At 46.9% G+C, this 25,509-nt stretch overlaps 1 protein-coding gene across 1 annotated transcript in view; it reads left to right on the top strand.

The window, feature by feature from the left end:
* The first annotated feature begins 24,234 nt into the window (after positions 1-24,234).
* The window catches only part of PTCHD1 (patched domain containing 1), a 35,549-nt gene continuing 34,274 nt past the window's right edge, over positions 24,235-25,509 (top strand). The window contains exon 1 of the mRNA XM_056328083.1: positions 24,235-25,208. Within this exon, the coding sequence (XP_056184058.1) occupies positions 24,780-25,208 (429 nt within the window). The 5' untranslated portion in view covers positions 24,235-24,779. The remainder of the gene's footprint in view (positions 25,209-25,509) is intronic.

The following is a 25,509-nucleotide window of genomic DNA, read 5'->3' as shown; positions in this document are numbered from 1 at the left end:
CTCTCCCTCAAAAGTGAGAAAGCTGAAGTTGAAATCTCAATGTCTGGCCAGAAATGACACAGCAGCAGTATCTTTTGTAGCAGATTGAAGCAACCCTGGGAGAAACATGCCTACTCCTTGGTATGTGCCGTCCTGCTTTTACAATATGGCTTAGAAGTGGGTCCAAGATACAAAATCTTAATACCAGTTTTGGCCTGCCCAGAGTGTCAGGACCTAGATGTACCACTAGCTTGAGAAGATGAAGTTAGAAAAAATAAACTCATGGGCAGGATTTTTGTTCCTTTCAGGGCATCGGAAATTGGAGAAGGTTGGGAGAAGGGCTGAGTCATGCAGCAGTGACTTCCCTATGAAATGGCTCCTGTTAAACATAGAGGTGGCCAGAGGAGCTGCGCCAGCTGCAAGAGCATCCAGTAGCCTCTCCTGAAGAGGAGGTAGACTGAAGGAGCAAGAAAAAATAGTTCTTTCTGGGAAATAAGGTGAATTCATAAGGACATTTTCCATTATTTCACAAGGACCAGCTTAGACCCATAACTTCCATCAACTGCACTCAGCCCTAACAGCACTCTGAAAAACCACTCACAGGTTTCCTCCCTTGAGGCAGCGGATCTTCATAAAGTGAAAAGTCCAGATACTTCCAGTAGCTTTAATCCAGGGTTTAGCTGAGGAATGATTGCACTGCATTTTATTGTTTGTTCAACAGCACAGCAGGAAATTCTCTCACACGCAGAAAGCAGGTAGCTGGGATCCAGGAGAGGACCAAATATATTCCAAATACATGGGGAAAAGGTAAATAGAAGGACCAGCAAGTTTTGGCTGAAACTAGCAGTTAAAAGGAGCAGGTATGATGCCCTCTGTGTGTGTCCACTGCTGAAAACAACAGAAGCCCAGTTTCCGACAGGGTTTGCACAACACTATCACAATACTTAACTATTGATAGAAGCAATTTGTATCTGTATTGATGGGAAAACACCACAGCACAGGTGACCTTATTGATCCTGAGAAACTGTGAAAATTAATTTCATTAGGGTCAACAAAGAGCTTTTCAAGCCTCTCCTCATTTCCCCACTTCCTAAAAGCAGCCCCTCCTCCACTGACCCCACCTCCTGTATGAGTCCTCTTCCCATCTCAAACCAAACCAAAGCAAACCACACTTGGCTCTTGATGACTCAGGCCACCAGAGGAGAGCAGAGGGATGGAGGCATAAGGGTCCAAGTGTTCACATGCCCCTTAGGATAAGCTCCGAGTCTGTCTGTAGGCGGTAAGGAGGACAAGAACGCTTAATTTAGTTTCCCACCTTCAGAAGAATTAAAACGCCTGCTGAGATCACAATTTGCCATCAGTTGACATTGCTCCCACCGTCTTCAATGCACTCTGGTTCAGGCCTCCAGTGATTTACGGATTCTGTGCCATTTCTCTCCAAACCTCAACAACTTTCCCGCAAGGCATGAAGTGCTCCCCAGGGCTGTTTCAAGGAATCCCAGCACATTAGCTCCACCTCTCTGCAAGGCTCCTGAAGAAAGTTCTTTTGTATAAAACATTGGCCCCGATAACTGCAAATGAAAGACAAATTCAGCAGATAAATGAGCTGGATATTATTTTATTGTAATTTAAACAATCATTTTTGAAGTGTGTAAGATTATATAGAACCTGTAATCAGAGCCAAGAGATGTCACTGAATAATACATGACATGCTATAAATTAAGGAAAGAATGATTATATGTAATAAAAAGGATAAGAAATTTCTTCTTGCAGGAAGGATAGGAATTACTGAGCAGAGAGTGATAAAAGTCACCGCCTTATGAATAAAGCAATGGAAAAAGGAAATGCCAGAGAGAGTGCAAACGACCAAGGAAAGCTTGGCCAGGACTTAGCAAGCAAAGCCAGGGGCTTATAACTCTTCCACACAGAGCAGTGCAGTGATGCTCACAAATAATTTATTCAACAACTGATGTATAAACCTAGTGATGAATATTTTTTGGTTTTCAAAGGGTTTTGCTTTCTACAACTTCTTGGCTGATAAAAAAATCTGGCATAACGAGTTGAGTCCCGAATAGAAAGTTGAGTGCTAGCCAGCAAGAGAGCAACTTCCCCTGTGCTAGTGTTATTAACCCTGCATAAGGGATGCTGGAACAGCGCACAAGCAACTTAGTGACGAGAGCAGGCTGACTCATCAGGCTGGACACCGTGCTTCCAGATACCACTGTTCTACCAGCAAAGTTATCTCATTCTACATCTGCTAACAGAGGCAAAAGTGCATTCATTCTGTGGAAATTCAGGCATCCACTATCTCCTATATTGAATGGCCATATAATAAAAGAAATTGCCTGTATTGAACCACTCAGGATACACTAATCACTCAAGATATAATAATCACTCACCTAGGTATGATAATACCAGGCGTTCCAAGAAGGTGAATGTGGCAGCCCAGTAGCCACAGCACTCAAAAGCTTCTAACTTACAAGCAGAGTCTTCACCTGCGCCTGTCCCTAATAAGCTTGCACCCCCAAAGAAAGCATGAGAGACTTCAACTTGTACCCCCTAATCCAGACTTAGTGAAGGTTGAACAGAGGAGGTTCACATAAGAATCCAACCACTTTTCACTGAGCTTAGAGGAAAAGAATGAAAAACATAAAGATATGCCATACTGAGGACTGAGCAGCAACATAACTGTGACTTCTGTCTGCTGGTCTGAACCTCCTCTGCCTTGCAGGGTGAAACACAAAGGTGGTGCCCATACTCTAGCCAGAAATGCTGCCACGGAGGTGAATGGCAGGGTCAGACTTATCATTAAACTGCAAACTTGAGAGACAACTCAGAGCGCGAGGCAGTGGAGAATCAGACATTCATCTGCTGGGCTTGAAAACATTCATTTGAAATCAGACAAAATTAAGCTCCGGCTAAAGAGGAATAAACCATGGTGTTTCCAGAATAGACGTAAAGATAAAGATGTGCCTTCAGCTTAAGAATGAGCAAACTGCAAAAATCACTCTCACATCAATTTAATTATCCTCTTACATCTATGTACTGTTATGACCCTCCTATCCCATAATATGCCAGTCTGTCACAAGTATTTCAGCATAGGTACAACAGTCTTCCAATTGCTTTCTTTCTCTGCAGCCAGAAGGAGAAAAAACCTTATTAGTTTGCAGCTCGGGATAGAAGTAGGAGGCAAAAGGGCTGCAGTGCTCACTGAAGAAAAGCTAAGTCAGCAGCCTGAGCCTGGTATTGAGCTGGGCTCCCGGCTATTCTCCCTAGTTGAAGAATAAAGTTCTCCAAATTCTAGAATATACATTACAATAAGTAAAATCAGGGATATTTTTTTTTTCAGTGCTGTACCTTCAGAAGAAGGAGAAATGCCTTGTTAATCAGGAATGAAATGATGTTATCACAGCTATTTAGCATGCAGGATTGATCTCTAAATGAAGCAATATACAGTCTTAATATCATGTCTTGAATCATTCCATGTACAATACAATCTCTGAGCTTTTCTTCATTATAAAACATTACTTCCTTCAAGTTCTACGGCTGCCTTCCCTGATGGCTGCATATCTGTTTTGCCTTCCTTATTATCTGTGCACAGTGTAACGTGTCCAACAGGCTACCTGCAAAGTGCTCTACTCTTTTCCTTCCCGCTAATGTTGGGGTGCTCTTCCAGTAAGCAGAAAAACTGGCATTTACACCTGCACCTTGCTTCATACATACATTCATCATGTCTCTAGTTTCTGCTGTGCTTTCCCTTGGCACCTGTGAGTCTGGGGTTAGTTTTCCAGCTGCTCTCACCTCCTCTGGTGTAAACTTTGAAGCAGCCATTGCAAAACCCTCCCAGTTTGCGCTGCTGTAGGGACAGTAAAGGATAGTCTCCAGTGGATGAAACTTCAGACAGAGTTTATAGTTTATTATTTTTTACAAAGTAGTCTAGACAAGAATTTTTCTGACCAAAAATAATCATCTTCATTCGAAAATTCGGTTCTGTGAAGGAGATTTCCTACATCCAAGAATGAATTTCTGCCAAAAGAAAGCTTTCCCGCCTACTTCAAGTGCGGACTTGCAATCTTAAAACTTACAGTCACATAAATGCATGCGCTCAGACAAGTACCTTGCAAATTCTGCTTCTTTCTGAGGTGACAAACTTTCATTTAAAAGGTAAGAAGAAAACCTGGAAATTGTCTTTTCTGACTAGCTTTATTTACAGATATTATTTTTTTTAAATCTTCCTGACTTTCATGGTTGGCTTGCAAACTAAAACCACTGAGAATACCTTGCTGAGTAATGCTCATTAATTAATATTTATGTAAATATTAATTTATTTAAGCTTGTTTGAAAGACTCAGTGTCATATCATGCCTAAAGACACCCATTAGCCAATTCTTGAAAACTTTCATCTTTTTAAATATCCATGGTCTTGATAACCCTCTCCTGGTTTTCTCCACCTCCACATGCTAAATATTTGGGATGAAATGCTGTTGATAAAAACCTAGTAAATCAAAAAAGCTACAAGCCAAGTTTAATAGATGAATTATCCTTATAAATACTATTCTGCACTTACCTGGTCTCTTTCAGCAGAGATTTCAAAATATTTTACAAAAGCATATTGAGTGATTGATCAATTAAGCCTAATAACACCCCAGGAGGTAGTACAGTTAGATAAACAGAAACACAGGAAGGTTAATTGTCCAAGGTCACATAGCAAGTGATTTGCAAAACCAGGGCAAGCACCTAAGGAGTCCTAACTATGATTCCTGCAATTTGCTCTGTGAAATATGTCAAGCCTGATTTGCAATTGTCTTCATCTTCGTGTAATTATTTACTGCAGTGTAAGACAAGTGTAAAACAGGAGTAAAATTGATGCCAAATCAAAATAGCACAGGTATGAAAGGATGAACAAGGGAGAAGGCAATGCATAATCCCTATATTTCTTGTCCATCATGACCAACTTGTCTCTGGTTCATTAACTCTCTTGTTTACCTACCAACTTAAATGATAAATTTAATAGTGCTCTGTTGACAAAAGGGTTGGCTAGTTATTGTTTTGCTGATGGATGACTCTGCAGCAAATGAAATCTTTATAGGTTGCTCTAGGTGTTATACCGCTTTTTCCTTCTGGTTCTTCAGCAACAACACACAGGTAGAATTCAGATATTTTTTTTTAGTGTGTTGTATCATATCAGGTGGCTAAAAATCTGGGTCCTAAATGTAACAGATTTCTCTTAAACATAGGAGTAATCACATACATATGTATGTGAACTCTCATGTCTTGTTGTATAGGCCTAACTTCACAGTTGTATCATGCCAGACAATATTAAATCCAACTCAATTTGAATAAATTATAGAAAGAGTAAGGTAACATATTAAAATACTTCCCACTGAAACGCAGTTACTAATTTAGCAAAATGCTTCTCAGAACATCATCCTTCTTTGTTATCAGATAGCTAACATTTTAGAACATGCTTAATCTCAGTAGTGGTAACAAATATGTTAAAGTATGGGAGGGGTTAAGAGACAGTCACTACATCCACTGTGTTTTGGATTCATCCTATGTAGAATTGGACTAAAAACTTCATATGGGAAAGATTTTTCAGCAGATAGTGCATATCCCACTTAATAAAATACTGGTGGGGAGAAGGATATCGGATGTTACTTTTTGTTTTCACAAACTAAAAATGTCATGGTTTAGGTATTCCCATTCGGATGTAAGTATTTTATTTTGACACAAATGCAGCTGGATTTTACTGTAATGGTACGTCTTCCTGCTGTGAGCTATAGGTCCATGCCCAGGCTTTGGCTGGGCCAGTTTTCCCAGACTCATCTTCCCTGCTACAAAATAGCCTTCTCCCACAATATGCAAGGTCAACATTTGGCTCCAACTGGGGCAAAATAATGACAGTAATGTTTTCAATAGCCTACAAAATTAAAAAAAAAACTGTAATTCAGAAACTGTTTCATATCCTCATTTCATTGTTTCCCTATCAGAATTAATTTTTAAAATTTGGTAATTCAACGTGTTTTCTTGGCTAGATGAAAGTCAACATTCGAAAAAAAACGGCCAATTTTCATCTAGCTCTAACCTTACATCTCCCAAACATGAAATAAAAAAATGAAAGACAAATTATTCCTTTTTTTAAAAGGAGCCAGCAAGCAAAAGAAAGCAGGCATTTTGTAAATAACAAAACCGGAAAAGACATTGTAAGTCACTTTTCAATTAACAGCAACACTAGCTCAACCTGTGGAACATGGTATTAAGAATACCTGGTTTAAAACATAAATGGTAAGATATCAGGCTGAGTGTTTTTACAACAATCCTCTGACTGAAGTGCTTTTCATGGTACTGTCCACCCAAAGACATCACAGTGACTTTCCAGCACTGACACACTGACTCCCATGACATTGACAAATACACTGTTGCTCTGTTCAGCAGTTACGGAAGCCAAGTCACAGAAAATAGCCTCTCACAGGAGGCCTTACAAGAAGCCAAAGTTTGCTAGGTGTTGGTTCTGCAACTCGACAAGCAGATGATTTCCTCCACTCTGCGGGTGCCAAGTTCGAACTCCCCAGCTGTACCTTCAGCAATGTAGGTCCCACACATCACCTCCTCACCGCCCCTGTGACATGGACCTTTCCTGCAGCCCCAGCACCACCACTACTTTGTCAACACCTCCAACCTAAACCTCCTAAATTTCTTCTCAATAAAGTATGCCCAGCCACAAGTCTGGAAAGGTGTACAATGAGGATTTTATGTGCTCTACTTGAAAGTCACCTTCAGCTGTGGACCTATGCCAGGACATCTGCCTGTTTAGTCCCTACACCTGCTGCTTCTCTTCCCAAGCTCTTGTGTTTTGCTCCACATGCTTCTTTGTATTCAGTTCGCTCCCAAAGCATCTCCCTTGCCTCACTCCAATTCCCATGCAAGTTTTCTGGAGAGGGGGTGGGAAAGTAAAGACAGGGAGAATGAAAGGCTGCAATTAAATGGACCCTGAGATACATTCATGCTACAATGAGAAATGGTGTTATCCTTGCTTTCCCCACACCTCCCTTTCTCTCCTCCCTCGCTTCCATTTGCCTGCTTATGATTTTTATTTCTCTCACAAAGATTAGATAATATTTTCGCAGAAGATGGACCATATTTGGCAGGCATGAGTGGTGCAGCAGCTCACAGTCCTCCCACCAGCGCCAAGCCATGACTGCTCACCCTGTGCCCTGCCCAGGGCCCTCCGCAGGCAGGGGTTGCACCTTTGCTTCTGTGCATCAAGTGCCTTGTGTGCTTGGGAGCACACAGGAAAACACAAAATACAGAGGAGGCAAGTCCTTCAGCCTGGCAAAGATAGGACTGCTATGACAGAAGCTTGAAAACCTCAAATGCTGTTTTCAACGTTTAACCTTTTAAACTGGCATCAGCATTGCACCACAATTAGTTTTTAATCTATCACTGCCTAAATCCGTGCATCTTTGTCCCAGGCATTATATGTCTTATAATCACCTGCTACTACCCCATTACACAGCTGAAATATATTCCAGGATGTACCCATCTAACATCATAAAATACCAACATGTCAAAGAATTTTCATCTTGTTGTCAGTTGCATGTGTACACAAACTAGGGAGTACATATACCTCGTCTGTGGTGCCATCGCTTTGCATAAATCACAATTAGGCAATAATAACAGTCAATAATAACCAGAGTTCACAGTACAGCACATTAATCTTTGGGAAGATGAGAGTGACCAACACAAGAAAAAAACACTAAGGTCAAAAAACCTTTGCTTTTGCTAGCAGCAAAGGCTGGCAGAGGAATACAATGAATTCAAAAGGTACCAACATCTAAACTTACAGCTGATTCTTGTAAGCAATGTACGGACAGTAAAACCCCAACAGAGACTCATTTGGAGCATGCAGGGAAATGGGGAGAGGGAGAGCCTCACATTAGGTGAATCTTTGTGGGCCATGCCACGCTTTCCACAAAGGCAGCTAGCAGTGTTGGAAACGTGTTGTGGAATGGAAAGTCTTCATACCAGAAAAACATAGAGCAAAACAATGTTTCTTCCCTTCTCACTGAAAAAAAACTGAAAAACAAAGCACAAACCAGGGTTCCTCCTCAAGGCTTCCTATCAAGATGGTGGGAGCTCCTCTTCTCCCATCAGTTTAGCAAAACCATGCAGGAATGAGAAGCGATAATCCCCTGGTGACGTTTCACTTAACACTTCTCCGGTAGGCAACAATTCCTGTGTGCCACAGGAATTAGCATAATGGAAGCAGGCTCTGTCTCAGGGAAGTGTGTTAATGCATTTGCAACACATGAAGGCCATTATTATGAGTTTAATCTAAGTTTCAATGAAAGTAGCGTAAAGCTTTTATAAGGCCTTTACAACATTAGGCACTTCTACTTCAGAGCTGGTGTTGTTTGGCAACCTAAACACTGAGAGACTCCAAATAAAAGGAAACTCAGGCCTGACCCAGGGACCAGATACGCAGAAGGATTTCCACACACTGCAGGTAGGTGAGCCATGTCCTCCATCCCTTCCATTGAAGGTGGGGGCAACAGCTGTGGCTTGAATAAATAAGCAAATGTAAGCACATACACACAAACCCAAAAGTAATAAACGCTGACACTAGAGCTTTTATAAGTAAGAGCTGTATGATGGGTTTCAGTTGCTAATTCACAACGGAAGGCTGAAAGCATAAAAACTGGGGAACTGTCCCCCATCGCTTCCTTTCTGGGGCAATGTATTCCTTCGCCAAACGTCCCTCTGCAGTTTGCATACTCACCTTGTAGGCACAGGTTCCCTTGTGCTTCTTTGTACAGCTAACATCAAGGGTTTTTAGAAGCTGGTTTCTCTTCACAGTCAATAACACTAGTGCTTAGTGCAGCCCACATGCTAACATATTCTTACACATTTTTAAGAGCTGCTGTGGACTAAGATGTGTTTCATGAAAAGAAAGAGGAGGAAAATGGGGCTAACCAGGGCTGAAAGTGTTAGAATATCGATATGAAACCATATCTGTAAATGATGGCCTTTGCTATTTTTAGCTGTCATTACAGATACAATGATGGATACCACCTTCCTACCTCAGCTCCTTACTGGCAGCTGCATCCCTTGTCCTTGTGCCTTTACCACCGCTGCACTGCTGCACAAGTAGAAGATTCTCCCAAGCAGACAAGGAAAACAGCAGCTGTGCATGGGACTGTGCCCAGTGATGTAGCTGCAGAGCTGCCACTCATTTTGCTGTCTTGCTGTACAGAAGCTAATTAGGCCCATTGAGAGTCAAGCTTTATTAGCCGAAGTGCGTGTTTGTTAACCTTATCTTACCATCCAGGGACACTGCTTGGCCAGCACAGCACCGAGGGTCTTTGCACCAGACACCTGCCTGGACATAGACGTGTCACATGTGCTGGGTCTGTCCCTGATGCAGTGTGCTGCCCCAGTTTCCCCAGTGCAGCGGCCAGCTGGGGGAATGAGGGGCATGACTGACTGTTCCCCATTTCTTTCCCACGACTGTTCCCCATTTCTTTCCCACCACTCTCACATGCAGGTATGGGCAAAGGCACGCATGCACCAGTTCAGCAGAAACAACCTTCTGCCCTATAGCTGCTGCTCACTGTAAGAGTAACCATATACACTCCTACTACAGTAGTGGTGCTACTTCAGGTTTGGGACTAAGCAGAGGCTTACACACAGTAAACATTGTCACCACGTACTTTGCACCTACACTCCTGTTATTCCAACTACAGTTTAGACCGCAAGTGCCAACATCAGTTACTACAAACAAGACTTGGGATGACTGGTGAAGGACCAACCATACTTTGAGGCACCTTGCCTGGCACCTGCCTCTCCAAACAGGATGCAGGAGACTACAGGCCCATAGCAAGGCACCAAAGGCACTCAAGCTTGCTGAATTACTCAGGGGCTGCAATAGGCCTGTTCTGGAGCAAATGCGAAAGTGACTGACAGTATGTATGTGCATGGAGATTAGGCTGGATGATGGCCATAGGCTCCCACTTACCCTGCAAAGGGGTGAAAGAAAATAATACCCGTGTTCTGAAGAGAAGAAACTAAGGGAGACAATTTGGTCAGAACCACACAGAAACACTGGGCCAGAGGCAAGAATCAAGGCTGTCTTGAGTCCTTGCTTAGCTCTTGTATTACAAGCCCAGCCTTCCTGCTCTATGCAGCATTTTGGTTATTACTGAGAACATGAAATAATGCTGTGCATCATCTTTAACAGAAATAGTGTTAGACCATGGTTCAGATAACCCAGGGCACAGGGAAAGAGTTCCTTAAGCCTTTTGGCTGTATCCGCAGGCTCATTTCACCTACAGAGGATTTTTGGACCCTGTACTGAAACAGCTATGCAGATCAGCACCCAGCCACAAAATCCTCTCCACGGCACCTTAAGCCTACAGGTCTGCTCGTGGTCTGCCTTCTCCAGCCATCCCTGGGTTTGGGTGAGCACAACTCTGCTGTGTCTCTAATAGGCACACTCTGTCTCTATGGCAATGAGAGACAGGAAGCGCCCAAGAAAGATGCTGCAGAAAGGACTGTGTCTGGCACCAGGAGGAGACAGCAGAATGTGCAGAAGCCCAGAGGGAAATGTTCCCTACAGGTTTAAGAAAGTGATGTGGCCATAGGCTGACATAAATGACCTAGAGGAGGATAGCAGTATGTGCCTGTCTCCTTCAAGCCAGGCTTTTCTTCCCACTAATGTTTTCATTAGCTCTTATTTATAATGGATTAAATTTTAACTATGCAGTACTACAAAAAATGCTTACTGCACATCACCCAGCTCAATCTTCATCAGACTCCTGTAAACTAGGCGTTGCAACCTTTCCAGCTTTCTAGTGCGGAATTGCACAGCATGTTATGTACTTGTAGCGCAGGAAGGGGTGTTACGAAATGACAAGTACCGCATAAGAGTACTTTCAGGTGCTCTCTGTATTTGTGTCAGGCTTTTCCCACTCCAGAAGAACTGCAGTTAAAAGGCATCGCATCAGCATAAAACCCATATTTAACTAAAAACATACCTACTATTCTGGTTTATGACTGATGATTCAGAACTGGAAAGGAAAGAAAGTAAAACCTTCTAATTTGCCCTTCCCTGTTTATTGTTTCCTTCTTAGCACTTCATTCAGACAAGAACAATGAAATGGCCTTGTCAGGCTCAGCCTGTGTTTATGGCTATCTTTCACTTCTCAAATACTAGTGCCATCTCGCCTCATATACAGAAACAAGGGAAATATGTTTAAAAATGTACATGTTTTAATTTTGTGGGGATTTGACATGTCACTAGAGAAAGTGCAATAAAAGTCTCCAAGCTTCTGCTATAGACTAAACTACTGGTCATGATCAAGACAATATGACAGGGATTCTTAGTCATATTAATTGTAACAATCCATACTCACAAATTAATTGTAATCCTGCGTGTACCTATTTGCTTTCAAAAAACTACCAAGAACAGAAAGGCCACTTTTATATTCAAATCCCTAAAAAGAAGCTATCTACAAAAGCCACTGCATTCGCCTCTATAATTTCAGGGGGTAGATTAAGGAACAGTGCAAAATTTTACCTTATTTTTACTTGCTTACCAAATAAAGTAAGAAGCAATTCAGCATGCATTTGCAAGCTTATTCACCTGTGCTGTATTTCTACCATGTGCTCTTTCACAGCCACCTATTCTCCACAAGTGAGGAGGAGTGAGGGCGAAAGTGGGAATGATGAAATACTGGGATGAGAAAGAAGTATATAATCCTGAAGTCACTGGGAAAATCAATATATAGGTAATATATTCCAAGTTCCATATGTGTGTATAAACAAAAGATCAGGACTTAGACATAAATCTGCATATGGTATACGGAACTTTTTCTGGAATGACTCCCTGAGAACACAGACTGCTGCCCTGCTGCTGTGGTTTTCAAAACTGACATCTTTTCTAAAAGGGAAAATGCACCTAGCAGATTCTAACTTTGTGTGGGTGTGTAACCGACTTGGTTACCAAAGAAACTAGTTGATGTTCTACAGCACTTAAAACTACTAATACTATTAAGAATAAATAATTTGAAGGAGAGGAAAGGAGGAGAGGGGAAGGGAAAAAAAAAAAAAAAAAAAAAAGCCATGACTGCACTGCAGATTTGTAACAACCAATTAATGGCCAGAGAGAGAAATGCCATAGCCCCTGTCACAAAATTTTCAGCCTCCCTACACCGACCAAACAAGTCTTTGCTTTCGATGCAAATATTTCAAAACCTAGCCTACACTGCCGTGTTCACGCACCACTGCACTGCCTACATGACGTGTTTTCTGCATAAGTGAAGGAAAGTTGCAGACATCTTGTACTGTTGCCAAGACACTCTGACACTTGCTCAGAGACACTCGTCTGCTGCTGCTCAGAAATGCTTTGACTTCCTCCACCTCGGCGCCGTACCAGGGCTGCCCCTTGCTGCTTGCACCTTCAGTCTTGCTTTTCCATGGCATTGGATTTGCCTTTCTTCTCTGCAGCAGTATCCGCCTGTGTCTGGAAGGTGACAAAACCCAAACAAACAAACCCACGAAGAACAGAACCTGACCATTTCTTTTGGGCAGAAATACCGTATGCTTCGAATTCGATATGCCGGCTGGGTAACGCCCACACGCTTAGAGCAGCCTCACACCAGCCGCACCGGCCGGTTTTTCAGCTGGGGAGCTGAAGGGTCCGATTCACAGATCCTGCCTTGCCTTCCCCACACGGCAGCAGCAGCCCGCCCGCCCCGCTCCCCCGCCGCGGCCGCCCACGGGAGGCACCGCCCGGCAGCCGCCGCTCCTCCGCACCGCCCGGCGCGCCCACGGCCCTGGCTGCCGGGCGGGGCCGACAGCGGGAGCCCGGAGCAAGGCGCTCACGGCTGGCCCGGGCCGCCCGGCTTGGCGGAGCCGAGGCACCTCAGGGGCCAGCACCCGCGGCCACGAAATGGCGCCTCGGCCCCGTGAGGCGTCAAAGCGCCGGCGCCTCCGCGGAGCCGTCCCTCGGCGGGGCAAGGCGGGCGGCCAGGGCCCTCAGGGCCGGCCGCTGCGCCAGGCAGCACCAGCACCGGCCCCGGCCCGGCCCCGCTAGGCCCCGGGAGCGCTGCGCAACACCGCCGCCCCGCGGCCGCCCGCCCTCCCCGCCAGCCCTTCGGGGCCGCGGTATCTCCCCGCGGCGGGAAAGGCGCGGCGCTGCCGCTGCCCGTCGGGGAGGCCCCGCGGCGGCCCCGGGCGGCGGGAGCCCGCGGTGGTCTGAGGGGAGGAGGTGTGGGGAGGAGGAGAGGGAAACCGAGGGCGGACTAAAGGAGAACAAGGGAGAGCAGCAAGCTCGGGATCTGGTACGGAAGCAGGGCACGAGGACGCCCCGTGCACCGGGCAGAAGCGGGGATGTTGCCTGGCCCCGCGGCCGGGACTTGGCCGACCGTGCCATCACGGCGCCAGCAAGCTCCTTCGTGGGCTCTTTGCAAGAACTGGAGGCAAGGGGAAACCACAACATCGCAGCCAGTGTAAATGGAAGGCACTGTTCTCTTTAAAAGAACTGACTGACTTTTTTTCTGCGGGTAATCCTCTGTGTTGACAGTCCACTGCATCGGCGGGCTGGTGGCATCCCCAGTGACAGCTGAAAGCAGCACAGCCTCAGCAGTGGCAAATGGGAAGAAACTGCGAAGCTTCACCAAGAGACAGCAGAGTTTCACGATCTCTGTCAACCCTGAACTCCACCTTACTGAAGGTTTCCCTTTCTGGTTACCTTTTTTCTCACATCTGTGAGCTTGACTGTGCCAAAGCCTGACCACTCTTCACGCCCTGCTCCCTTTCCTCCTCTCTCCAGCTGCAGCCAATTTCACCTCTGTCCAGGCCATTCCAAGCCACCTGGACCTCTGGCTACAGATCAGTGACCCAGGAATTAGTGTCGCTTATCTTGATTTTCTCTTTCACTCAGAGGATATGCCAGGCCTGACAAGAAGACAGAAATTTCAGAAGCCAAGGCTGAGTTCACCCATCTTTCTGCAGCTCTCCCCCACTCAAGCCGTTTCCTCCCATACATTTACCCAGACAAAATCATGTGTCCCAGCTGTCAAGTATCGGAGTCCTCAGGCAGTCAGACACAGCAGTGAAAGGCAAGGACAAAATCTGATTTGCAGGAGGGTATACAGCTACATAACTCGTGAATCTTTCCTCTTCTTTTCCTCTTTCCTCTTCGTTCCAATCACAGCTTCCTTCGAGCACCTACAGCAAATGACGCAGGGTCTGGCCTCCAGGGAACAGACTCATTCCATATGCAACTCTGCTTCCTTAATTAATCCTAATCAATTAAAAAATCCTAATCCTAAAAAAACCTAATGCATTATCATGTAAGTAAAATCTGTGTGCACACTGAGGCCAAATTAAGGTCATACTGGCATCTCAAGTTAGGTGTTTCTGAACATTTCAGTGCTCTGCAACCTGAATGTTCCTCAGATATAAATCTGTATTCTGGAACAGGGGGGGCAGGGGGTGTGAAGGGGGGAAGCGATTTTAAAGCAAATGTCTTCCCCTCCCCCACATGAATTCCTGCATGCAGTATCATCTCAAAGGACTGATCCGAACTCTTAATATATAGACTTTGGCCTTACAAGCTGAGAGGGAAACAAACTTTCCAAGGGAGGATGAAACACCGTTAGCTGTGATTGTCACTGCTTTTGTCTGGCAGCAGAAGAGACCCAGGAATACAAACTGGGGAGGTGGATGGTGGTGGTTACAGACCCATCTCTGTGCTCATTTTCCACTCTTGTAAGTAATGTGTTCCCCAAGCCTGGGATACACTCCCTTACTGTTCTATCCCACCTGCTGACCCCACTTCCCCTCTGCACCATTATTCCCCATCAGCTTCCTAAGATTTCTGTATCTCCATGAACCTCTGTTCATCTCCATTCCACTCAGACTAATTCACTTTCCATGATATCAGAGGAGGATGCATTGGAAAAAAAACCCCAACCAACCGACCAAAAAAAACCACAACCAAACCAACCAAAAAAAAAAACCCAACCAGGAAAACAATCTCCCTGAACTTAGCAGAATTGCCAGGGACCAGAGCAGCCCCTGGCTTCCAAAAAAAGCAATTGCAAAGCCCCAAACTGAGCATGTTAAATAGAGAGTGGTTTAAGCAGCCATCTCTTAGGAACCATCTGCTTAAGCGTGTGCAAATACTGACTTTTGAGATTATTATGATTTAGTGAATTTGGGAAGAATTTTACAGGAACAGCAAGAGGAGGTTCTAAGTACTACTGTGACAGAAATATTACAGAATAATTAAATACTGGTTTTAGTCTCAGGAATAACATTCATCTCCCATGAACCAAAATGTAAGCTTGCAGCAGCCTGGAGGAAAAAAAAATACGCTTAATGATTTCCTAAAATGTAGAGTAAATTTCACTGAAATGTAAAACAGTCGTTCCTCGTATGATAGTCCCATGCAGTCAAAATTAAGTGTGTGCTTTCAGGTGCAAAGCCAAACTCAATTAGTATTATACACAAACCAGAATATACCCTGAATTCTGATCAGAGGCAAGCTGATGATTCATACTGCCATGGTCTGCACATTCGTATTTGCTAGGAAAGCTAGAGTACAGCTTGATAAGGGGTTTTGATCCAAAAATAGGCACATATGTGATTTTAAACATTTGCCTTAGAAAATTAGGTTTTGACACTCTGCTTTAATTGTGTGTCATGTAATACTGATGGGCATTTACCCGGGTAGAACACCAGCTCCTCAATTAAAATGTAAAATAGTATGTTACATTTACAGTAATAAGATAATTCTATATTCATGAGCAGAAAGTACTGCTTGGAATGCAGTTTTCATAGAAAGTAAACCCAAAACCCCTATAAAGATCAAATGTACATCATACAGTAGGATAATTCCCTGCTTCTGTTTTTATCTTAGGAACATCAGGAACAATCGGAAAATCAAGCCACTCCTATGAAAAGCATGTAAGAGAAAAAGGAATCTGATGTTTTCTTACATTGAATACACACCTGCTTAAATATCTAATGCTTCCGAACTGAAAATGTACGCCTTAAGAATAACTGCTCTCTATCAAATGCTGTATGCATTTCACCTGCTCGTAAAATGTACACCTGTGACTTACTGCCGTGGGTTTCTTCCAGCACCATACAGTCCGTGTTTTGTCATGAGAGATTTTTAGTGCTTAAAAATAAAACCATGCAGACTGTTGTATTGCCCTAAACACAGTCCCCAAATAAATCTTCAGCTACTGTCCTGCATATTCTTTACATGGAGACGTGGGGTGAGCAAGTAACAGGGCATTTTTAAGGGCTATTCAAGTAAGGCTGTGGCACATTTTTAGTGATCACATACAAGGGATGTATGAATGGCAAATCCTCCGCTTTAAAATAATGTGGCTGGTTTGTTTCATTTGTTTGTTTTGCTACTTAAAGGTCCTCTTCTACTATTTCCTCCTGATTGTAGCCAGTCCCTGACTTCATTCATGGGTGCTTACAGCAATGCAGGGGAAAGACATGTTTGTGACAAACAGAAAGGACAGCAGCAGCTCAAGGCACAGCAGAAAACCAGCATGGAGGTACATCCAAACTCATCAAGCACGTACCTGGTGCAATTGCCTGGTGTATGTTGAGAAAGCACTGGAGCAGGGCTGTCACAATGGCCATACAGGATCCATATTTTTGTGGGAAGCTGAAAATGGGCTGGTTAAGGAGTAATTAAAACTCACTTCCCCTTTACTTTTTATTGTATTACTTGGCCCGTTTTGACATTTAATAACAGCCAATAAAGCATAACAAAGCATAACGTTAAGAATGATCTTACAAATAAGGGTTCTCTGGTCTGAATACTCTACAGGTCCATGCTGGTATATCATTCTGTATTTCCTAAGTGCTGTTAAATTGCTGATTATGCTCATTCTACTCCCTGTGCGAGGAAGACAACCTTTATCATCCCAGTTTTAAAGATGGGGAAACTGAGGCAAGAGGCAATTAACAGTGAATTGCCTGTGACCATACAGCAGTGGTAGAACCTGATTCCTGCAGCTTTCAGTCCTTGATCCATTGTCTGTGCTACGTCCTGTAAATGATGCAAAACCTCTGTGATACTGTTTAAAATCTAGTCAATCTGATATCAGTTCATGTACACATTCTGAAAGACTGCAGAAAAATTAAGTTTTTTTAAAAAATGTCCTTTACTGAAGGTCTTTTACTTTATAGCCAACTACACTGTCAATATGACTCAATATGCCATCTAGATGCAGGTGGAAGAACGTGACAGAGCAGTATGAAGACGATTCTGAGTCAGAGTGTGCTGTCCCAAAGTTGTACATCCGTAATTTATATTTAGATAATTGTCTTTACTAACAGCTTTAAAGACACAAAGCCTAGCCAAAGGCTATAAATGGGACATAAGTCACAATATGAAGCAGCAAAACGGTGGAGAAATAGGCTGATCAGCCCTGTCTATACAGCTTGGCTCCTCTGCCAGGGACTACTACTGAATCCGTGTTTTCTCTTCTTGTAGGTGAGCTAGAGAGGAGCTGTCCTCTGTGCTCAGTAACAAGTGTCTCTGCATCTGCAAATCACAGACTATTTTTCTTATACTTTGTCAGATGTGGATCTGTAACACCTAACCTATCCTTTGGCTATATCCTAGAGTCACACAGACTGCTGGCTGAGAAAGTCCTCAAAGACTCCTAGTCCATTCTTCTACCCCAAGGTGGGATTAGCAATACTTAGGTCACACCTTACACATTTATCCAGCTTGCTTTTAAAATCCTCCAATACTGGAAAGCCTACACCCTTCCCAGGTGACCCTAGTGCTCCACATTACTATAAGAAAGATGTTACTGTTAAAAAGCTTTTTTAGTATCTGACTTAAATGTCCCCTGCTTTCATTTAAGCCTGTTTGTAAATATATATAAATAAGCGTTTACAGATATGCCATATATATATATGCTGTACATATACCCATATATGGGTGCATATGTATTTATTTCTAAATCTGAAATCAGATGCTAACCTACTTCAGTAGCTCCATGTGTTTTATTTTGCTTTCTCTTGTAAGCTAATTGTTTTGCCCAGTTTTGTATGAAGGCACATAAACAGAAAAGAAACATTCACACTATTCTAGGAGGTACACTCTGCCGAAATCCCAGTGTCTCCAGACATTTACTAAACTCCCAGTTAATGTTTTGTTTTATACTGAAATTTGTTTGTCTCTTAAAGCAGTGTTTTACTCTTTAAGCAAAGAAGCCATATATTTTATACACTTAACTGTGATAGTTGGATTATTAATTCCTATTTTTCTAAAATACTTTATCCATAAATGATATCACTTTTTTCTTTTGGTCTCTTGAATTCTGAATAATATAATTGTTTTTCTAGTATCATCAAGGTTGTTTTAATAAGAACTTTGTACTATGTACACAGGTTTACATAAGTATGCTTCTTCATTGGGTCACAGACTTTTTTCCTAAAGGATATATTACTTAAGTCTGTCCTCTCCTTCTTTGGACAAATTCATGATCTTGACAAATTTTGTGCATTTCCAAGTTTTTTAGGAAGCTGCATCATTCAGTTATCTGATACAACTGCATTCAATTAACATCAACCACACAGGGACAGCAGGCAGATTTATTGTGCTGTCTTGTCTGCTTGTTTTGTTTCTTAACATGTAGTATGAAAGCTGTAAATTGACTCGTCTGCTTATATTAGCTGTAACATTTCAGCACATCAGGACCATTTAGACTGCATTTCAAAATAAGAACTTAATCCACCTTTCTGCAAGGAAGGGCTTTTTTTCAGGCCATTGTTTTTTATGGTGAAGAAAAGACCCTTTCCAAAGGCTGACAGAAGTGTCAGCAATCACTGTTTTAAAATAAACAGGTGAGAGGCCATGATTAATCATCTGGTCAATCACAAATATCAGATGGCCTAGCCAAAAATATATCCAGAGAGCAATGATCCAAAGGTTTCAGCCTAAGAAGTAAATCTAGATATAACATGATATGGGAGAACCCTAATAAAAGCAGAGCTGGTTTTGTGCAGCCTATGCCAATATGCAAGGGAACAGAACCACCCTTCCCCTCTACTGAGTTTTCATACAAGCAGAGAAAATAAAGCACAGGCTCCCTGTTAGATTCCAGTTTGTTTTTTCAATCTGTTCATGTTAATGGTACAATCGGGGATCTCCAATTTTTGTGTCATCACTGCCAGCAGCAGGCTAATGGAGCATCTCAGAGAAAGACCACAGAACTGCAGTTCCAGCCACACAGGGCACTTCCCTCTTTTTATTACACTGTAAAAGATGTCTCACATGCTTTCTCTTAGCAGTCCTCATGAATCAGCAAAGAGCTGCCGAAGAGTGACCATTAGGGCACTCGGGAAAGAATCAGGTGCCAGCTGTCAAAGTATTTCTGGGTGATTTACATTCTTTTTATATATCTCTGTATCCAGTAGGAGGAACAGGCCAGCAAGGAGCTTTTACGTATTCACATTTTACAGGACAGGCTGCAAAAAAAGAGATGTTGTCATGCAAGAGCAGGAGGGAGGATTTCTTTCCTGTTAGCTGATGCAAAAAGCTACTCCAGTTCCTGTGGCTTCTCCCAAGATCTGCATTAGCAAGTCCAATTAGAGTATGTATGTCCTGTCACGGGTGGCAGAACGTCAGGGCACTGGGGAGTGCAATGCCACAGTGCGTGCACAGCCATAGCTTTTCTTCATCTTTACCTCTCTCTTCCATTCCATTTGGTGAACATTAGGGACATACTGAAGGAAAAATTTCAACGTGATTGATTCTGTCAGTAGCCTGTTTCAGGAGGTAAGAAATCAGCCATCCTGAATTCTGGCAATGAAATCTGTAGATGCAGATCACAAAATGTATGGCCATCCCTTGGCACAGTATTGCTTCTTGGTTTGTATGTTGGGTTAAGAAGGCAGCTATTGTTCAGATATCTCCATCCTTCATGCCACAAAGGACTTGTTCAGAGAGAGATCACACATACTAAAAATACTGCTTTTATCCTCTATTTTGTTTCTGCTTTCTCTGGTGGCAGAGTTTAAAAAATCACCTCAGTTTTGGGGTTCTCAAACTGTGATCATGCTGTTCGTGTTCATGATGCCCCACTCTTCGGTGTCATCCGAAAGAAGGTGGGACTGAGGAGGCAAAAAGAGAAAAGTGAACAGTTTCATTGTTTAAATATAAACTATTAACTGCACAGAGACTGGCTTACAATTTCCAACGGTTGCTTCCAGGAAGCCCTTTTCAGTACAAGAAAATTGCCATCCTTGTAGAAGTGTTGCATGTATCAGTGAAAGGAGTGATACTTTTGGGTAATCTTCCTACTGGGATGGGACACAGGCTCGAAATAAGGAGGAGGCCTCCTCCTGCTTCACTTTTCTGCTAACTGAAAATGGACAAAAGCTACAAGTTGTGAGGTTCATTCACCAATCAGCAATGGGAGATTAACTTCATCATTAACCTTGTCTGTGCCCTCACCAATTTAACTGGCATTGGCCCAGGTCCCAGATGTAAGGCCAAGAAATACAGAGCAGAGCTCATTCGGGTGATTCAATAAGAGCTACCGCACTCCCCAGCCATCCTGGGCTGGCTACATGTTGTTTTGATCTCTTGGCACAAAGCACAGTGTCTTTGCACATCACCAGCCAGACTTTCAGCAGGTATAGATGAGCATAACACAGAGAAATTAAGTGAAAAATGTTTTGCATCCCTTAAGAATCTAGCCATAATTATTAAACTCTCCTTGAATTTTTTTTTTACAGTTCCCTTTAAAAAAAGAAGGTCTTTGTTACCCATCTCCTCACTGTGGGTAACCTCATTCTCTCCAAGCTCCAGCTGGAACCTGCATCACATTGCTCAGTGCTCTGTTGCAAAAATCATTCCACATTTGCAGCACTAAATCCCCTGCACACACTCCTAAAATATCTTCTCTGGTTCCTCATGCCTAACTAAACAAGGCAAAATCCTGATTCTCTGCATACCTCCCACAGCCATCCCAGCTGCTCCTGCCACCTTTTCTTTCCCCTAGGCCCTCTTCACTCATCTGAGGTTACTCATTAGGAATCCCCTCCTCCTATCACTTCTCTCAGCTTTTTCTTTCATTGGACCCCTTTTAAGGAGGTAGGAGGAAGAGGTTATTTTAAATAAAACCTTGTCCACTTCTTCCTTTCACAGTAGCTTTAAAATTCATTACTGTAACAAAATTCGAGCAAATGCATAGGGAGATGCTTGTTTCTGGATGTTCAAGGCATCCTGCTCGTGCTCACAAAGAGCTAAAGCCCTGTGGCGCAGGCTGTGGGGTGCATGACCCACCCAGGCTTTGCAGACCCCAGGAATGACAGCATGGCCTCATGCTATGCCACCGGGCCTGTTTGGCCTTGAGAGGTCCTGAGCATGGGTCGAGACAGTCTCTTTGCACAGGTCTGAGAGTCAACAAATGTTTCACAGTGCCGAGCAGACTTGAACCCTGTGCAGATGCTGTCTTTATGAGTCACGTCTTCCTCATCTCCCTCTTACACTCTGTCCCCAAAAGTAGCTGCCCTGAGGCATTTGCTTTGAAAGGACATAATTGTATTGTCCTCCCCCTCAGTATCCCTCCTCCCAGCATCTGCACCTCATTGTATGGTCATCTCTTCCCATCGTTCTCTTCTTAATTTAGTTTGGAAACTCTCTAGAGCAATGAGACATCATTATCTATTTTGTAAAGCACCATTCGGACCTGTAGCAGAGCAGCACATCTATGTGATAGAAATCCTACCCTTCCATTTCCTCCACAAGAGAGGCAGAGCTGGTTAATGCTTAGGAGGCCAATGTGCACTGCCAGGCACGTGCTAACAGCAAGAGCTCCAGTTACTGGAGCTTTCCCCTAGAAGAGAGGTGAGAGCTCAGCCATGCTCTGCTGTTCACAGAGTACTGGTGGGAGGCCTCGAGCTGCTCCACTCCCGACAACCATATCACACAGAACATATTTTGATGCCAATTTTTGGAGTACCAGAGCGCTGACGGTCAGTAACAAGGTGACTTCACTGCCTGCAGAGTCAGGAGTAAGGAGAAAGTTTCCCCTCCGGTTTGGTAACACCCACAGGACACGCTCATGGCGTTAGAACATTCTCACTCAGTGCGGTTACAGCACACACAGCTGAGCTGTGTTTCCAACAGCACGTGTCAAACTGCCTCACATCCCACCCCTGTATGTCCCACCCCTACGGGCAACCCCACTGTCAAAGGCAGGGCAATTCCCTGGGCCAAGGGGAGGCAGAACTTGGTGGGGTGAAACCCCACGACTACCTTTGGAAAGACATCATTTCCACTGCAGCTAACAGTGCAGTCCGATGCTGGTTACAACAAGCCATAAAACAGGCCCCGGTCTGGGAAGACAGAGGAACATCCAGCAGAAATGCCGGTACATCAGTTTTCTTCTCTGCCCCCGCAAAATGGATATATTCTTCCTGGAGTCAGCCTGTAGCTTACCCATTAACATGCCGAGAACTGGGCTGGATGTCAGGCACTCAAACTAGTTTTCCTGAGGTGCCCCGGGGAACTGCGAATCAGCTACTGGATAGTTACTGAAATAATTAATAATCCCCTTCATTTTTAATAACGATAAAATACTTTTAATGAAGACCAAAAAAAAAAAAAAATGAAAATACCAGCACAGATGATACTGTCAGCAGCAATGACAAAAGCCCTTTACTTGTTGCTAATGTCACAAAGCACTAGGCACATCCCAGCATTTCCCCTCCATACACACTAATGAGACGGAGCCGTGCTGCGGGCTGTGCCCTGCCGGCACCGGGCAGCGCGGGGCGAGCACTGGGCTGGGGGGTGAGAGGCCTGGGCTCCTAGGCCCGATCCTCTCCCGTGCCTCTGCTTCCGCTTCCATCTCCATCTTCGGGGTTTTCTTTGAGTTATATTCAAATCAAATACTTAAACTGATGTAGGGCCAACAAGAGCAGTGGGGGGTCACCTCTGTGGGGGTGGAACCGGGGCACAACTGTGCCACAAACCCCGCGCCCCTCGGCTGAGCACTCCCCGGCCGGCGGGCACAGCAACGCCCGCAGCATTCCTGGGCTTGGGCTCAGCACCCAGAAGCACCAGGGGACACGAGGACCTTGCTGGCAGTAACTCAGCACTGCTTGATCAAGCCATTCGCTCGCTCGCCACATTCAAAGCCGTGAGACATGAAAAAAAGAGTTTAGCATTCAAGCTGTGTGACCTCGCTGCAAGTGAGGAGATGGGAGTGATGTCAGGGAGGGTTTGTGCATGAAGCGTCCGTGACAAAACATTAGCTTAGGTCAGACACCACTGAAATGCAAAAGGGAGGATGACTGTCAGCCAGTCCATCAATAACCCAAACAGGGCGCTGCCGCTGTTTCATGCGGCAACACGTGTAACCGCTGTCAAACAGAAACTTCCTTTTCGCCGATTTGTAAAACCACCGGCCTGGGCAGTAGCCGGGATCCCAATGCCAACCGGGCAGGGCCCGCTGCCAGCAGCAGGAACCGGGGCGCCCCACTACGCCGCAGCCTCAGCCGGCGCGCCCACACGGCCATTTCCGCTCGCCTCTGTAACCGCCGGCTGTTCCACGGCGACGGGCGCCGGCGGGGCCGGGCCGTACCTGCGCACAGGTGGGCAGCGCGCTCGGCCACACGCCTCCGGGGCGGCCCCCGGCCGGCGGCGAGGACAGCGGCAGCGCGCTCCCCCGGCGGGGGGCCGGCAGCGGCGGCGGGGCCGGCGAGCGGCCGGGGCTCCCCACGCCGGGCGCTGCCGCGGCCGGGGCCGGCGAGGCGGGCAGGGGCACCCCCGCCGCCGGCGCCCGGCTTCCCTAGTGGGCATGTGCAGGCGCCGCACATGCCCACTCGGGCCGCGCGGGGCCGGCGGGCTGTGCCGCGCTGGCGGCGCCGCCGCCGCGGTCCGCTGCGCGGCGGGAGCGCGGGGCGCGCCGTCGGGCACCCCCAGGACACGGCCCGCCCCGCCGCCGGGGGGTGCGCTCAGACCTTTCTGGCGGCGGCCCCCGAGCCGAGCCCCCCCGCACGAAGCACACCCGCGTGCCCCTCCGCGAGAGGCGGCGGCTCCGAGCCCCCCGCCGCCGCCCGCCCGCCCGTCGGGGCCGCGGGCAGCCTGCGCTACCCGCCCGTCCCGGCGGCAGGCGGGGCCGGCCGGCAGCCGGGCGGGGCGGGGCGGGGCGCGCCGCGGCGTCCCGAGCGCGGCCCGCGGGGCGGCCCCGGCGGGAGGCGCCGCGCTGCGCCCCGCCGCCCCGTGCTAGGCGCCGCCCGGCGTGGCCCCGCGCCCCTGGGCGGAGGGCGGCGGCGGCGGCGGGGGCGCCGCGGAGGGCTTTCCGCGCCCGCCCCGCCTGCCGCGGCTGGGGGATTAGTCAGCAGTCTGCGGGCACCCCCGCTCCCGCGCAAACTCCGCGGCGGGGGCGGGGAGCGGCGAGCGACGCCTGCCCCTTCCCCTTCCCGCGGCGAGGGGCGGTGGGGCCGCGGCGGCGGCGGCGGGGCTGCCCCCCCCCCCCCCCCCCCCCCGGCGGTCCGCGCCGCCGCTCCGCGGCCGCGGCGAGGGGCGGCGGGTTTGCAAGTCGGGCAACGAGGCGCCGGGAAACTCCTCTCGGGCACGGCGGCGTTGCGGGAGGACGGGCGCCCGAGCCGCCCCGCGCACGCACACGGGCGGGCGGGCGCGCACACACACCGCACACACACGCACAGGCGCGGCGGCGGCCCCCGGCCCCCCGCAGCCGCGGCCGGGGGGGAGGCGGCGCCCGGCGGGGCTGCCCCATGGTCTTGCGGGGGCCGTGGGGGAGCTGCGGGGGCCCCGGCGCGGCGCTCGCCCTCCTGCGCGCCCTCCGCACTAGGATGTTGCGGCAGGTCTTGCACAGGGGGCTGGGGACGTCCTTCTCCCGGCTCGGCCACTTCGTCGCCAGCCACCCGGTGTTCTTCGCCTCGGCGCCCGTGCTCATCTCCATCCTGCTGGGCGCCAGCTTCAGCCGCTACCAGGTGGAGGAGAGCGTGGAGCACCTGCTGGCCCCCACGCACAGCCTGGCCAAGATCGAGAGGAACCTGGTGGACAGCCTTTTCCCGGTGAACCGCTCCAAGCACCGGCTCTACTCCGACCTGCAGACGCCGGGGAGGTACGGCAGGGTGATCATCACCTCCTTCCGCAAGGCCAACATGCTGGACCAGCACCACACCGATCTCATCCTCAAGGTAACCGCGGCGGGTCCCCGGCCCCGGGCGCCGCCACCCCGCCTGGCCCGGCGGCCCGCATCCCGCCCCGAGCCCGGTCCCCGCACCTGCCCGCCCGCCCGGACCCGCCCGTGCGCGCCGGCCTCTGCCTGCCCGCCGCCGGCGCTGCCACCGCAGCTCCCCGGTCACCTCCCTGCAACAGTTGGGATGCCTGCCCGCCGCGGGGAGCCGGCACCGCGCTCCCTGCCAGCGCCGCGGGCTCCGCTGCCTTCCCCGCTTCTTTTTAATCCTTTTCTTTCTCCCCTGTCTTGGTTTCTGTCTG

Source organism: Falco biarmicus, chromosome 2 (assembly GCF_023638135.1).
Source record: "Falco biarmicus isolate bFalBia1 chromosome 2, bFalBia1.pri, whole genome shotgun sequence".
In the NCBI taxonomy this organism is placed as follows: domain Eukaryota; kingdom Metazoa; phylum Chordata; class Aves; order Falconiformes; family Falconidae; genus Falco; species Falco biarmicus.
The sequence above is the reverse complement of the archived record's forward strand: the minus strand, read 5'-3'. Positions and strand labels throughout refer to the sequence as shown.